Source organism: Pagrus pagrus (genome assembly GCF_965226575.1).
Source record: "Pagrus pagrus genome assembly, chromosome: 21".
NCBI classification, from domain to species: domain Eukaryota; kingdom Metazoa; phylum Chordata; class Actinopteri; order Spariformes; family Sparidae; genus Pagrus; species Pagrus pagrus.
The window spans coordinates 19,640,376-19,655,992 of record NC_140208.1 but is presented as its reverse complement, the minus strand read 5'-3'; the positions used below and the strand labels follow the sequence as shown (position 1 = coordinate 19,655,992).

General features: G+C 39.5%; 1 protein-coding gene across 1 annotated transcript; it reads left to right on the top strand.

Annotated features, from left to right (window-relative positions):
* The first annotated feature begins 522 nt into the window (after positions 1-522).
* Positions 523-3,737, top strand: LOC311250251 (somatostatin receptor type 2). The gene has a single exon (XM_084341838.1). The coding sequence runs from the start codon at positions 562-564 to the stop codon at positions 1,594-1,596; it is 1,035 nt and encodes a 344-aa protein (XP_084197964.1). The 5' UTR covers positions 523-561; the 3' UTR covers positions 1,597-3,737.
* The last annotated feature ends 11,880 nt before the right edge of the window (positions 3,738-15,617 follow it).

The following is a 15,617-nucleotide window of genomic DNA, read 5'->3' as shown; positions in this document are numbered from 1 at the left end:
ACCGGTGGAAAAGGAGGAGGGGGGGGTCACAGGCGCACTCACACAGCAGCAGCAGAAGACACACTCCTTGCACACTGTGGGGGGAAGAGATATAAAAGGGCTCCCAGGGAGAAAGAGCGGCCAGGCAAGCGTCCGAGCGGCCGCACTGCTCGTTTCCACTGCTGCGCGTCACTGAGTGTGTTTACTCGTGTGTGTGTGTGAGAGAGAAGGTGCACATGGGTATCTGAGATGAGCGCTGTCTACACCACAAAGGAATAAAGTCTGGCAGGTTGTTTTTTTTTTTCTTTTCTGTTTTTTTTCAAAAGATAAAAGGAAGTAATGATTGACTGGAAGGAGGGAGTTGAAGATTTGCTGAAGCCTGTCTGTTCTCGAACCTGAAAACGGTGTTTGATTTTCAGGTTTTTTTTTGGTTGAGTTGTTTACTCCTCTACCTCTTGAGTGCTTTTTTCTTCCACCACGGGGAGTCAAGAGGTGTCTCGTGAACTGCTTGCAGAGGCATTCCAACAGAAGCAGTTGCAATTTAGTACTTTTTTCTTTCTTTCTCTTTTTTGATCAGTTTTGATGTGCCAAGACAGAATGGACACCTCACTTTTATCAGAGATAGACTACAATCAGACCATTGTGGATGAGCATTTGTACTTGGAAGACTATATTGATGGCTTCAGCGTCACCATGGCTGTACTCTACTTGGTGGTTTGCATCCTGGGACTGGCTGGCAACTCTCTCGTCATTGTTGCCATTGTGAAATTGGACAAAATGTCTTCTTCCACAACGGTGTACATTTTCAACCTGGCACTGGCTGACGGACTCTTCATGGTCGGTCTTCCCTTCATAGCGAGCCAGAACTTCCAGAACCATTGGATGTTTGGCGACACGGCGTGCAAAGTGGTCATGGTGCTGGACGGCATCAACCAGTTCACGAGTGTCTTCTGTCTGACGGTGATGAGCATCGACCGTTACATGGCCCTGGCCAACCCGCTTCAGTTTGCCCGTTGGAGAACGCCACGCTGCGCCAAGATTGTATCGGCTTTCTTGTGGCTGTTCTCGCTCCTCACCATCCTTCCCATGGCGCTTCACTTCTCAGCTGATCGAGGCCTGTGTATACCAGACATTGTATCAGACGCCTGGTGGCTCGGTGTCTTATCTTACACCTTCGTCATGGGTTTTGCCTTGCCTTTCACCGTCATGACGGCCTCCTACACCGCGCTACTGGTCACTCTGCGATCCCAGCGGCTCAGAACCAGAACGCCGAACCACGAGAACCACCGGCTGGAGAGACAGGTCACCAAAATGGTGGTTGCAGTGGTGGTGGTGTTCGGGGTGTGCTGGCTGCCATTTTACACCTTCAACTTCTACTCCCTGTTTCAAAGCGGCCTGGTCCTGACCTTCGCCAGAGCTTTTGAGTTTGTGGTCCTGCTGTCGTACTCATGGAGCTGCGCTAATCCCATCCTCTACGCCTGCCTCTCCGACACCTTCAGGAAACACTTCCGCACACTCCTCTGCCCCGCTGCCAAGTCATCTCCCAGCATGCAGTGCAACACCGAACGGTATGATTTAAATGACACGGGCGTGCGGGATGTGACCTTTCTGGCATAGAGAGATGAAAAGTGTCTCACTATTTTACTCCATTTCCATTACTCCATGATGCACTGCATGATACTTATTTACTATTTTGATGGTTTGTAGATATGTGGTAAATTCTGAACTTTTTTTTTGTTTGTTTCTTCACTTAACTTGGAATGTATTGAGGGGACATTATTTGCCTCCAAGAACGAAGTTGGACATATTTTTGTTGATTTTCTTGTCCAAGGTAATCAGATATGCTGTTGTTCTGACTGTACATTGAGTGGTTTGGTCTGTCAGCGAACGATCGCATTGTGTTGATGTCAAAGCTTTGTGACTAGCGTTGGTGGAATTTGGTAATGTTTAACAAAATAACTTTGTTTAGGTTTAGGAAAAGGTGGTTTAACCCATGGTTTGGGTTAAAATACATGTACACCCTTTCACAACATTAGCCACCTATTGGAAAAGGAAAACTCCTCCAATGTGAGTATTTTTGCAGTCTTTTCCCTGAGTCACAAAGCTTTAACATTGCAAAAAATGTGATTGTTCAGTTGTACTGATGGTCCTGGAACAACACCAACACCATGATATCAGATCATGGACATTGGGTTGTGTGTTTACAAGGCATGTAGTGTCATCACTTTCTCAAATGCAGGGGATCAGGGGTTTACAGAGGTTGGAGTTTCCAAGAGACTTGTGTGATCACACATTTCACAGTTTGAGTACAGAGTGTGCGAAACCTTCTGGACATGCAGCTGAAAAGTTGACCCCTTTGTGCCAATGGATGAGAAAAATGCTAAAGAGTTTCTTTAACAGAATAATAAAGCCAAACTGGGGGGAAAAATGAATAAAAATGCTTATCAAACAGCGTAATTCAATTTGACTTTCCATAACACTCGCATTTTCTGACAAATCCCCCGTCTTGATGGAGTACAGATCCACCTCCTGTTGTATAATTTGTCTTCTAATGACCCAGGCGACTGAGGCGACCTACTCTGCTGCATCTCTTGTTATCCTGCATTTCAGCAGAACTAATGAAATGAGGCACAAGAGGGATGAAGTGTGGACAGGTGGAGTGTAAACAGAATAACGTGGATCACATGCCTGTGGCCAAACACCAGCACAAAAACACACGCAGGCAGCTCCTCCACTGCCACAGCTGGATTACGTCCCGATGCCTCTATGTGTAGATGTGTCAGATGTGTGTGTTTGTGCCTGGGTGGCCATGCACCTGTACCCATGCATGCTGGGAACCTTGCGTGCCGCGGGCTTACTGTGGTATTCTGCTTGATCCTGATTCACTTAAGAGGATTTCCAAAAGATACAAGGTGAATACATATATTCACTTTATTCACTGAGGTTATTCCTACAGTATGAAGTGAGTGAAAAACCTACCAGCACATATTTTGTTACAGTGAGCGTCATAATCTTTTCCTAAATTGCTCCAAAATGGATTATGGCACTCCATCTTTTTTTTTCTTTTAGCTGTAAATCCCTAAAATGTCACCAACTGAGAAATGTGAAAGCAGTGTGGGTTTAGCTTGATGAAAATGCAATTTGAAGTTGTGATGGAAAAATGGAAAAATGCCTCTGTGGGAAGTCACACAGCGGCATGTAACCAATAAATTTCAGTGAAAACCTGAAAATCACCTGAATGCAAGCAGCGATTTTCATGTAAGAGCAGCGACATGCCTCTTAGAGATATTGCTTCGGATTGAGAACCCTTTCTCTGTGGAATTAACATCCACCCTGAGTGATAGGGGTTAAAACTGTGGACAAAAACACATGTACAAACTCACCCAAGATAGAATTGGCATTTAATGAAACAAGAGATGCATGAACAGAAATAAATGACAGGCAGTCATATCAATATGTATACATGAGAAAATAATGCCTATGTAAGTCTGTATTTTGTTGAAACATGCATCCAATGTCAAAATATGTACCAGAGATATAAGTGCCTTGTTTTAAACCTTGTTGTCAACGTCTCACATTTAACGCATGTTTTGTAAATCCAGTTATGTCATTAGTTTTATTAAGACTGCAAATCAAGACATGGGACTGGGACTTCAGTTACATCGATCATATAGTCACTTTCTCTATATATACTGTATATATGAGCATTTATCAGATGCTGTTATTGACTGTAAATAAATAAAGTTTCTTGTGTTGTATTCATATTCCTGTCATCACATTTCAGTGCAGAGAAATGAACTCCAGCTGTGTCACGTACTCTGTTTATAAATCCTTTCCACAATGTTGAAAAACAAGAAAACAGAGTTAATACTTTTTGACATACAAGCAATCTTACGTGCAAGTTTCTGACAACATTCTTGAAATCAGGGCAGAAGTGGAAAGAAAACATTTATTCCAATACCGCACTCACTTTAATCACAATTCTGGGGTACTGGTACATGATCTGAGGGCTTGTATTTTATAGTATTCTTTGGTAACACCAACAACCTTTATTAGTAACTGATAAATGTATAGCGTGTTAAACTTAAGTTAATAGTTATTTGACTGTTAACAAAAAATGAAAGGCTTTATGAAGCATTTATTAAGCAATTGTTTATTGTAACATTGCACCTGATGTTTTTAAAGGTGCACTTTGTAGTTTTGGGGAAGAAAGATCTTTTTTTTTTTCTGCCAAACAAATTAAATAAACAAACTCTTCTTGTTTTCATGACTGAATAAACTGAATAAACAAACTGACCTTGAAGGACAACACAATTTCATTCCGTTTTACTTTGTTTATATTTGGCAGACCCTGCCACCTTTCTAGCTTCAAACACTTTATTTTCCTCTGAGAACAGCTTTTTATTCAGGTATGGAAAAAATAAACATTTCTTAGTTTGTATCATGACCTCATGACTGTAATTATTATAATTCTGAGTTTGAATCTCTTCTCCAAAACTACATAGCATAGTTACACCCCTTTAATACTTTGTAAGTGGTTGATAAATACTGTGCAGTTCAGATATAAACATTTGCAACTGATGTCTATAAAAAACGTACAATTGCTAATAAATGGTTTATAAAGCATTTCATTGTTTGCTAACAGTTAACTAACTATTAACTAAAGTTGAATTAACTATACATAAACCTTATAATAATAATGATAATAATAAAGTGTTGCCTATGCTTCTATTCCAATACATTGTGGAGGGAGATGTTGTCCTTTTTACTTTACTACTTGAAAGATGGTTTCAACTATAGTTACTGCTTTTCAGATTAAGATTTTACATTAAAAACAAAGGTGGAAATGTATGTTATTACAATTTCAAGGTGGTTATACTGTTTTTGAGTATTTCGATTATATGCTACTTTTTACTACTACTCCCCAACATTTCAGTGAGAAATACTGTACTTTTTACTCCACTACTGTTATCTGACATTAAACATTAAGAATTTACATACAAAACGATCATGATCATCTTATAAAATGACACACTGGTGTAGATGAAACTACCCAAGAATATAAAACAATTCAAATCAACTCCACCTCAACTGGCAACAACATTAACATGCATTATATGTTAATGCACAAATAATCAGTCATTCTCTACTTTATCTTGTTGTTAATAACAGTGTCATTCCAGCATTCTGCTTCATTTACTTACAAAACATATTTACAAAATGCAGTGTGTTTCAATTGTTAAACCAGACGTTTCAAACCTTTTCAGCTGTCATTTTTCAGATAAGTTGTTTGCAGTTCCAACAAAGAATGTATTACACTTTAAACATGAAAGATGGTTTCAGTTAAATAACATTGTGGGGTTCAAAGAGGTAAAATTATCCCATAGTTCACAACTTACAGAAGAGAAAACCCCCCAAAATGAATACAGATTTGTGTAGCAGAACTTCCTCTTTCCAAGCCAATCAATCAATAATTCATCAATAATCCTCCACATTTATCCTGCAACCCTTTGGAATATACAGAAATTATCTGGAAATTGTCATCATTTTGTCCTGTAAAATGAAATAAAAGTAAAATGGAGTGGAAGTATAAAGTGTTTCCTGTAACTAAGCAACCAACCACGGTTCCTGTTTAATCCGGCATGTGTACATGAATGGTGATGTAATATGCATTTTCCGTCTGGACAGAGACCTTCAATGTTTGAAGATCCCCTTTTAAAAAATTCCCCTGCACTTGTGGACAAGGCTCAAGACACCATGGTCTTCTTCGTTAAGATGAACAAACAGTGTCTTCTTGACCATCTGCATTGACATTCATCCCAGCAGGTTTTCTGTGAACTGCAAAAGACTCGGTGAAATGTCAAGCCTGCTAACGAGTGCCTGCTGGCTTGTTTTTAAAAATGATGAACCCCTGCCACATCAAGTTTCAAAGACGCTCAAGTGCCAGTGGCGAAGACTAATTCAATATGGACAGTAAGAGGAGGCAGAGTTCAGCGTCAGCCCAAAAGCACAAAGCACTCACAAATAGATGTTAATGCACAGCTAAAATAAATATCATATTCAGACAGTTTTGACATGATATCATATGGCCGATTAATTAATTTGCGGGAATGGATGACTTATGGTGTCATCTCAAGTTTAACATGCCTACTTGAGTTAATTTGGGGCATGTGTATTATTATGTATTAGAAGCCTGTTGGCTGGCCCAAAGCTTTGTCTTGAACCCAAAGAACAGCCTTGACATGCACTTCTTTTGTTTGCCACTAGATGCTAGCTTTTGTTTGATCTATGTCTCAGTCTTCATTATCATCTTTTCCGGTAACACTTTATAATATCCATCATTAATAAATGGTATATTTATAGTTATATTATAGTTTTTCACTGTTAAACGATGAATTATAAATCATTTATTGTTATTATTATTATTATTGTTATTATCATTTTACTATGATTTTTATTAAGCTATTGCAACTGATGTTTAAATACCTGTCCAAAGGCTTAATAAAGAGTTTATGACGCATTTCAGTGTTCTTGATTAGTGAAATAACTATTAACTAAAGTATAATTAACTATAAATGTACTATTTGTTATTGATGGTTATGATAAGTGATACTTTACCTTTCAATGGTCCTACTCAAAAATGTTTTCGAATGGGAACATTTTTTAAATTATGAGTAGCAGTAATTTTGCACAGATTAGACTCCATTGAAGTGAAATAAAGTCTTTTAAAAACATATTTTAGCATTTGATATATAGCATAAACCAAAAAAAAAAAAAAAAAAAATCGTACATAGTATATACTGTATATGTATATATACAAAGTCGGGGAACAAAGTCTGTTCCCCGGCTGATATGTGTTTCCCTGACCACCAGGACTCAAGAGGGATCCAAACCGATATTCTTTCTACTAGATCAGGAAGTAACAAAACACTACCTAGTGTTTAGCTCTGTCTTTTCATAGCACTCTAGGTGATCTAGTGATCTGTTGCTAATGCTGGCTTTACAATAGATGCACCAACACTAATACCACAGGGAAACCCCTTGAAAAGGTTAGGGTTAGAAAGTTGAAATGTTGTCCATTTCCACTTTCACTTTAAGCAGCTGGCTGTAGAATTACACATATATATGAAAGTGGTATCAATCTAACTCAATGGCGTTAAACTTAATCAAAAGCTTGACTAATCTTAAACCTTTGATTGAAACAGTGGGATTCTTCTTGGCTCATTTCATGTTATTTCAACACAATGATGCTGCATGACAAAAAACAAAACCAGCTTTTTATTAACATAAAAACAACCAGATGTGGTGACGAAAGCAGGAAATACCAGCTAAAAACCACAGGATTTCAAGCAATTCAAAAAATCTGCAGCGAAGTGATCAATTAACCATTATCTAATCAAATTTACGATTTACAATGAATTGTCAAGCAACAATCCGAAAGGTCAGAGTAATCAAATGTGTGTCTCAAGTGTGTCTTTGTGTGTGTACCATACTGTATGTGTGTGTTGGTTCTAATTAAAGCTCTGGCAGACAGTTATTTTCATTGGTCCTCTCCAGTCTGACTGATCCAACCTTCACCCTCTTGGTATAATTAAGACCAGATGCAAACTGCCTGAGAGGTTTCTCAGTAAAGAATATTGATGGGACCCCCGAGACTGAGTGTGTGTGCACATTTGTGTGTGCGAATGTGTGTATTTGTCCATGCCATGATCAGAGGAACAGATCAATAAAGGTCAATTAGGCTATTTACACTGTCCACTCGCTGTCAGGCATTTCGTCATTTCTTCCTCATGTCTTTTTGTTGATTTCCTCCCCCTCCTCCTCCTCCATCATTCCTGTCATTCCCTCACCTCATTTCCCAACAATGAAATTATCTTTTTAAATAATGAACTTCACCACTTCCCATTTCATTCTGATTGTGCAACAGGACTGACAATAGGCCAATATTTACGTGTTTATTACAAAACTCAACCGTCCTGAGCCAGAGTTGCAGTACGGCAGACTGCAAACAGAAGCAGACAGGAATTCTTATCACTTTGCTGTGTTCTTGGAAAGCACAAAAATGTGAAATCTAAACTGACTTCATGTTTCCTGCCATGAAACTGTTTTGCAAATTTATAAAGCACTTTGACATCTGCGCATGGAAAAGGCCTCCAGCCCTAGTAAACGTTTTACACAGCACGGGTACAGATGTTGCTCTCTTTTATTGCACAGAGCTACACTTGTCTCCAATTCCACTTTTCAATAAACAGTAGTAGGAGAAATGAAGATTCGTGAATCTGGCAGTTAATCGCTGAGCGATGCCAAACTCCTGTCATGATGCACTAATTTGTTTATGACTCACTAATGACAATCATCTGGTAATAATAGTATTATCTGTAGTATTAATGCAATAGAGGGCGACTGAATGCATGATGATGGTATTGTGGCTCAGACACAGTCAGTGAAGTGAACAGCAAAAGATAATGTGTCCGTTGGTTTGTTTGTTTGTTGGTTGCTTTGTCAGCAGGATTACACAAAAACTACTAGATTTCTACAAACTTGGATGGAGGATGCGTCTCGACACAGAATAGACCCCATTAACTTTTGGTGCGTATCTGGGTAGAGGGGTCCAGGGTTAACTTAGCGACACCCGTGGCTACCTGGGTTTTCCAATCAACAGCAGGACACAATGAAAGAACTGCTGCTACCTGAGAACAGTCTGTTATCTGTTCTTCATCTCACAGCTCACTGTGGAGGCTCCTTCTTGTCCCAATACTCCCTTCAATTTCATGTTTCTTTCAGGGACAGCTCCTTCCTCTGAACTCTCCTTCGAGCTTGCACATACCTTAAGAGTGTGATACGGAGAAGATACTTTGTTTTGGATGATACAGTGAAGTATATTTAATTTCCGATCAATTTACAATAAGCTGAGTTTAAATCTTAAAATTTGAATATTGTGGTATTCACTTTTATGATTTCAACAATGTGTCCTCAAAGTTTAAATGTTGCACCCAGCTTCTGCTGTCATGCCATACTGAAACAACGTGATCACCTTACAAATACACTTCTTTTACAGTCAAAGTAACAGATGGCAGTGTTTTTTTTGTCAAGGCAACGGTGATGTAAATGAGTTTGCACTTGATTGCACATCAGTTAGCTTCACACTTAAAAGCCAGAATGTGTCATTTTTGCTGGGCAGTGAACTTTTGGCAACATGTTGTAGGACAGCAGCGAGCTCAGAAGTAAAGATGAGCTTAGACACTCATTGAAAATTAAAGGAACAGTTCAGCCAAATATGTCATCATCTACTCACCCTCATGGTGATGCAAAGTCAGGCGAAGTTTCGTAATCCAACAAACATTTCTAGAGCTTCAGGGCAAAACAGCGTTGCAGCAGTCTTCTAAACAACTAAAGTAGATGGAGACTTTTATAAATGGCTCCATACAGCTCGTACAGCCTAATCCAAGCCCCAAATTGATTTGAGAAGACATTATTTACACCCATTGTAAAGCACAGATCTTCACTATAGTTGCTTAGGTTAAAGCGTTAGCACGTACCCCTTCTAAGTGGGTGAACAGGCTTGACAGAGCGTCCAGGGTCTGAATGATGTCTTTTCAAACCAATTTGGGATCTCTGAGCTTCGAAAACTTGCAAGCTGTGGGACAAGCCTTTTCAAGGTTTAAATGTTTTTTTTATGGGTGCTTTTTTATACATTTTAAAACAAGTCCCCAGCTATGGCAGATGTTTAGGAGAATGTTGCAATGCTGTTTTGATGCGAAGCTCCAGAAATGTTTTGTGGACTACAAAACTTCACCCGACTTTCCATCGGCATGGGGCTGAGCAGATAATGAATTTTCATTTTTGGCTGAACTGTTCCTTTAGTTTTCAGAGTTCATCTCTACTTTTGCATGCTGCCAAAAGTTCACTTGAGCTCTGTTTATTGCATTGATTTTGTTTTTGTCTTTTTTTCCTGTTAGAGCAACAGCCCCTCAAAATGTCTGTTTACGTCCCTGCTCCTGTGATATCTCTTTGGCTGCGCGTTAGTTTGGTCGTATGCCCTTCATACGTTGTCTGCCATCACCTGTGTGATTTGTTTTCTGACATTGTGCATGGGTTACCAAAACCAATTTCCCCTTTTTCTCAGCTAGTCTTATCTTATCTTACTCAGACGTGTGCAGACCGACAGCTGCCTACCAGCAAGGCGATCAGATATAAAGTGCATATCATGGTCATGTATGTACATTGAGGGTTGAGGTCACTGTGCCTTCATCATGTCCAGTAAACAACCTTGTGTTTAATATAGATGTAAGATGAGCATCAAAGAGAACACAGAGAGTTGTAGATCACATAGAGAGAATGGATCAGAGAAATACTAAAACAGAAGTGGGCCTCGTGGATCGGCCTTGAAGCTGAAGTACATAATCTGTTTGTGATGGGGGGATATATAATTACACGTTTTCATTTTCAAAGCCATCTTTGTGCCTAAACCTGATTTTCTTGGTGCATATAATTGTATTTTTGATGAATATGAAATCTTAAGAAACTGATTACCGTCTCAAAACAGTCCTGGCTCTTGAATTTCAATGCATTTACGTTTACATTCAAAACCGCAGATGAGACAGACATAATGATTCAGTGTGAGGCTAGAGACAGGTTTGGGGTCTTTGTTGGAGCAGGCAGCAGCAGGGTCCTGTAACCTGCAGTGATGTCTGGCACTTTTCTGCAGGCACATTATTTTTTTGTGATTTGATTTGTTCATTCAGATTAAAGCTGCATTTGCACATATCTGATTTTTTCACCTCTGAATGTGAAAAACAAGTCTAAGTGGGAGCCTCTTGTGCTTTATACATGATCATAATATATTATTTTGCTCACATCTGAGTGAAAAAATGATATAATTGGGATAGTTTTACAAAGGTTTAATGAATCTGGACCTGAGTGATCTTTTTAAAAAGTTATTTTCAGACTGGGTTGCAAAGTGAGTCTGCTCTCCTTTCAACTGCTGTGTTTTTAAATTCAAAAGTGGACCCAGACAATGCCACCGATGAGGATAGAAATATTCAAAACCAAGACTAAATCGACAAAGTACAGCAGTGAGACCTTTCAGTGTGTCTCTGTATCAGAGCGTGAGCCAAACATCCTCTGAGGATGCTTTTTCTTTTTTCATTTTCATAATCTATAAACATAACTTTCCACTTCATTCTGCATCTTAGACCATCCATCTTAATTAAAATGCCTCTCAGGAAGGAAACAGCATGGCCTATTCCCATCGGAAATTGTCCAAGAGCGTGCAAAGGGTACATACGACCAAATGGGGTTTATCAATGGGCTGTTTTTAGGTACTATGGGGATCCAGTGATGGGCTGACTCTCACATTGATAAAGTACTGAGTTTTGTTTAGCTTGACCCTGAAAGACTCTCTGGGTCTACAGTCCATGCTAAATTAAGAATAAGCTGCAGAAACATGTTGTTTGGCTGCACAATGCACAACAATCAGTGCTGTTTAACCACCAATACACGGTGTCTTAATAAATGCGTGTGAACAACATGGACAAGTGCACCTGTGGCATGCCTACAGCATGGTGATTCACTGGTTTTACCTGATGAGATAGAAAATCAGCATGTTACTGGTGATATTCTCGTTACATTACCCACTTATATCAGACAGGAGGAAATCTCATCAGAGCAGCACGCCTGAGCATGATGTCACGAGGTCATGGAAATAAAGGTAGGACTTCTGACAAGGTGTTTCAAGCACTTCAGGAGCAGTGTTTTCTGTGGAAGAGAGGAGCTCCCGTTAGCGTGAACTTTACTTCTTAAGAGCTTTTAACAAGCACAAGAACCTATTATACACTGAAGGAAAGGAAAAAAAAACCGAAAGAGCATAATGGGTTTCCTTAAAAGGGTCATCAATCCGCTGGCTACACATATTATGATATAATGCTAAAAGAACGAGGCTGTAGCTACATGTCCCAGGCCAAGGTCAACGTCCTCAATAGCTGATCCCTGCAGACGACATGTAAATAAGAAGCAGCATTATTTGTGTACGGTATGTGTGTGGTGGGGAGTGCCTGAATGTAGGTGAGTGCATTATCCTGGGTGTTTGGTTCACTGTTGTATAGTGTTTGTGAATACAGCCCCAGCCCTGACTCTTCCTCCACCAAACCCCTAATCAGGACCAGGTCATATAAGTGACCTGTTGTTCATCCTTTCTTTACATGGCATTTGTTAATTCATTTCCTTCTCTCCACAGGTGGCCTGAGCTCAGTGGGGTTTGGTATGAGGCTTGAGACCTGACCCGTAATACCGTATTTCACTACAAGCTGTCGCATGAGCCTCAGATGCTACAGAGAAAGAACATGATGGCAACTGTGACACATTGTATTTTTAATTTCTCACAACAAAAGTTTAACAAAAAAGATAAATAAAATAAGAAATCAGTATAGTGAAACTGGAGAAAGGATGATAGAAGCAGCAATGTACGAGACTCTTGCAAGTCAACCCGTTTCTGGCAACTGTTTCACAATGAAAGCCTTTCTGTCCACTGAAGCGCTAGCGTGTTATGTCATTAACAGCATAATGCAGTAACATAAAGGTGCAAACATGAGCAGTGGTCACAAAATTAGGCTTCATACTGCAGGCGACAGAAACTGCGTGTAATGCTAATGAGCTGCAGCATAACCTTCACCAACTCGTTAGTGATGAGAGTCCCCTCTTGTCAGTCTGAGAAGTATAATGGCACTATGAACCCAACTCTAGTACCACATAACAAGGCATAAGCACCTCACCACCTGAGGAGCTGTGCTAATCAGCTGGCTCCTGCTAACTAGCCACGTGCTGCTAGCTCTCTCCACCTAATTTTACACGTAAGAACTGACGGTTAAGCTGATTGGCTTAAAAATCCAACTGGTTGAAGCCTGTACACCAGACTTGATTGGCAAAACTGGAGACCGACCAAACCTTGCAGCTCAGTTTTGTTTAGGTTCCATTGGACTGGAAATTAAAAAGCTTTCATGGCCTATGCCTGTTTGTCTAATTTTCCTCCAAACTGAGTTATCTCAAAGGTGATGGAATTACATGGCTTTGCCTAATTTCTGCCAGATGGCTGCAGTTTGAAGTGCAATTTGAGGGGGAGTCACGATGCCTGATTTATCACTTGAATGATCAACGAAATGGCTGACAATAAGATGGGCTCGTCAGACATTTCAGTCAGCTCTTTTGTAGTTTGAGCAGTCCTGTGGGCTGATTTCACACATCGCTTCTGTGAAAAGTGAGTTTGTTTTAATTTAATTGGAATAGAATCTTACTAGTTGTGGCTAAAACTATTGTCTTCAGACTGCTGTGATATAAAACCGACCTTTGCTGCAGAACAGCTGGACATATTGTCTGCATTTTCCAGATTTCCTCTTACCTCCTTTCATAATAAAACAGAGTGGGGATTCTGTGCTCGCGTTCAGAGTGAGCTCCACATCATGTGAGCACAAAATTGGCCGTGTTAAAATGCAAATTAAAACTTTAAGTGTGACTCAGCGCACATACAAGATCAATGAAGACTAAAATGCACCAAAAGACTTTGAGCCTTTAAATCTTCTCTGACTGCCTCCTTTTAGACATGGTGGTATCAATTTTCAACATCAGCTGAAAAAAGGATAGAATTTAGACAGTTGCAGAGAGAAACAACAAAAAACAAATGATTAGCTATGGGTTGGCAATAATCTTATCTTTGATTTCGGCATGGTATCTAGATGTGTATTGCACGTTGGCTCAGGGCATCAAATCAACATTTGTTCAGAATCAAAACATGCCGGGGGCTTTAAGAGAGCATGGGAAAGATCTCAAACATTGATTTAACTGTTTAAAAATTGCAGCAATAACAAAACACTGCCAAGTTTGGTTTGACTGTGACCAAAACTCCCACCTGTTCCTTTCTGTCGTCCCAGTCCAACTTGGCTAACCTTAAAGATGCTCTTCATTATAAGTGTGACGAACATTTAAACTCGCCACAGAAAAAAAAGAAAAGAAACAGGTCAGACTGGTTATTTGGAGTGAACTCAAACAAGCTTAAGTTACTTTTGAAGCTGGGGAATATGATTTCATCAGAATAATTTGCACAAATATCTAGGTAGGTTGTAATTTACAAAATGAACAATGAGTACTGGTATTAATATTAAGCAACGTCATCTTCAAATCGTGATTCAGTTATCCAACTGTTTAGATTCCATGTTACATACTATTTGACTATAGGTTGCAGCCTATACTGTAAACTGTGTCTGTGTATGGCAATCTTGTTCCATGTTCCCCTTTTTGTAATTTGAGCACCTACCTCTGTTAAGGTTTCTGCACATCCCTGGTTCTGCCTGAGTCAGCCAATTAATACACTGTCAATGATTTCTCAGTTTTTGAAGTCATAAATCTTTGTAGGACTCTGGGGTCAACAGAAGTCTAGTGCTCATTAAGCCATGGTTGTTTATGTCTAGTATGGGTTTTCAATTTGTTCTGTTTGTACTTAACTTCCAATTCATCCTGTTTTTTTTTCTTTTCTTTTTTACCAAAGTTTCAGTCCACTTTGCAGTTTAGTAAGTTGGAGTTCATATTTGTTTGGAGATTTGGAGACTTTATGTCCAAGCTTTGACCTGGACTTATTGATCTAGCCAGTACATCATGTACATATTTCTATTTAGCCTTTTGAAGTGATGCCACTTGAGCCCAGTGGATTGGAGAAGTTTATGATCTTGTGATGACTCACCTCTGAGTTTTGTTAAGTAGAAACTGTATATATTACTGGCTGCTTTGTTGGCCTCTGATGATTATGTTGCAGTGTGTGTGCTGTCCTTTTAGTGCATGATTTTTAAAGATGGAAAAAAACTTCCTTCCAACTAACTTACCGTGTTAACTATCACCAATACATGAAAATGCATGATTGAGATTTATATTTACGATCATAATCTGGGTATCAACTGGACTGGATGATAGTTTGGTCGAAGAAGATTGGTCAGTTTTACCGTCATTAGTGTAGCTTTTCTAGATCACAGGCGAATGCCTAGGTTTTGTTTTACAGACCATCTTTTGCAGTAGAAAGAGTCTCAATAATTTGGAACAAAGTAGCTTTTGCCTTCTTTCCAAAAGTCACTTGTTCTATTAATCCTCCCACTCTTTCTGTACCTTATGTCATCTTTCTGTCTCTCTTTGTTACTATCATTTTCTCTCTTCCTCCTGTTTTATCCTCTACAGGTGCAGTAAGTACTGAATTTGACCCTGACTTTTCATAGCTGTCAATCTTTTCTGAGCTTTGAATAGAACAAGGTGCCATTAATGTCTCACCGGGTGATGGTGCATGATGGTCTTGATAACATCAGTCACTTCCTGCAGATATTTTCTGTCTGTCACCATAAAGGTCTCCATGATCTAGGGACTGAGCTAAAGAGACTGTCATGTTCCTGGAACTATCTTGAGACCTTACACATATTATTGATGTGGATCCTTCTGAAAAAGGTCAGCTGCAGCCAGAAAGAGATGGTTGTCTGGTCAGAAGCAATGTCTGCAGTCTTACTTTAAGTCTGTAGTTCAAGTCAGCCCCAAGTAAAGTCTAGGGAAACAAGTCACAAGACGACACCAACAAGTCCCACATCAACACCTACAAGGTCATGACTATCAAT

Excerpts from the sequence above, each read along its gene's own strand:
- LOC311250251 (XM_084341838.1), top strand. The coding sequence starts at position 562 with ATGTGCCAAGACAGAATGGACACCTCACTTTTATCAGAGATAGACTAC.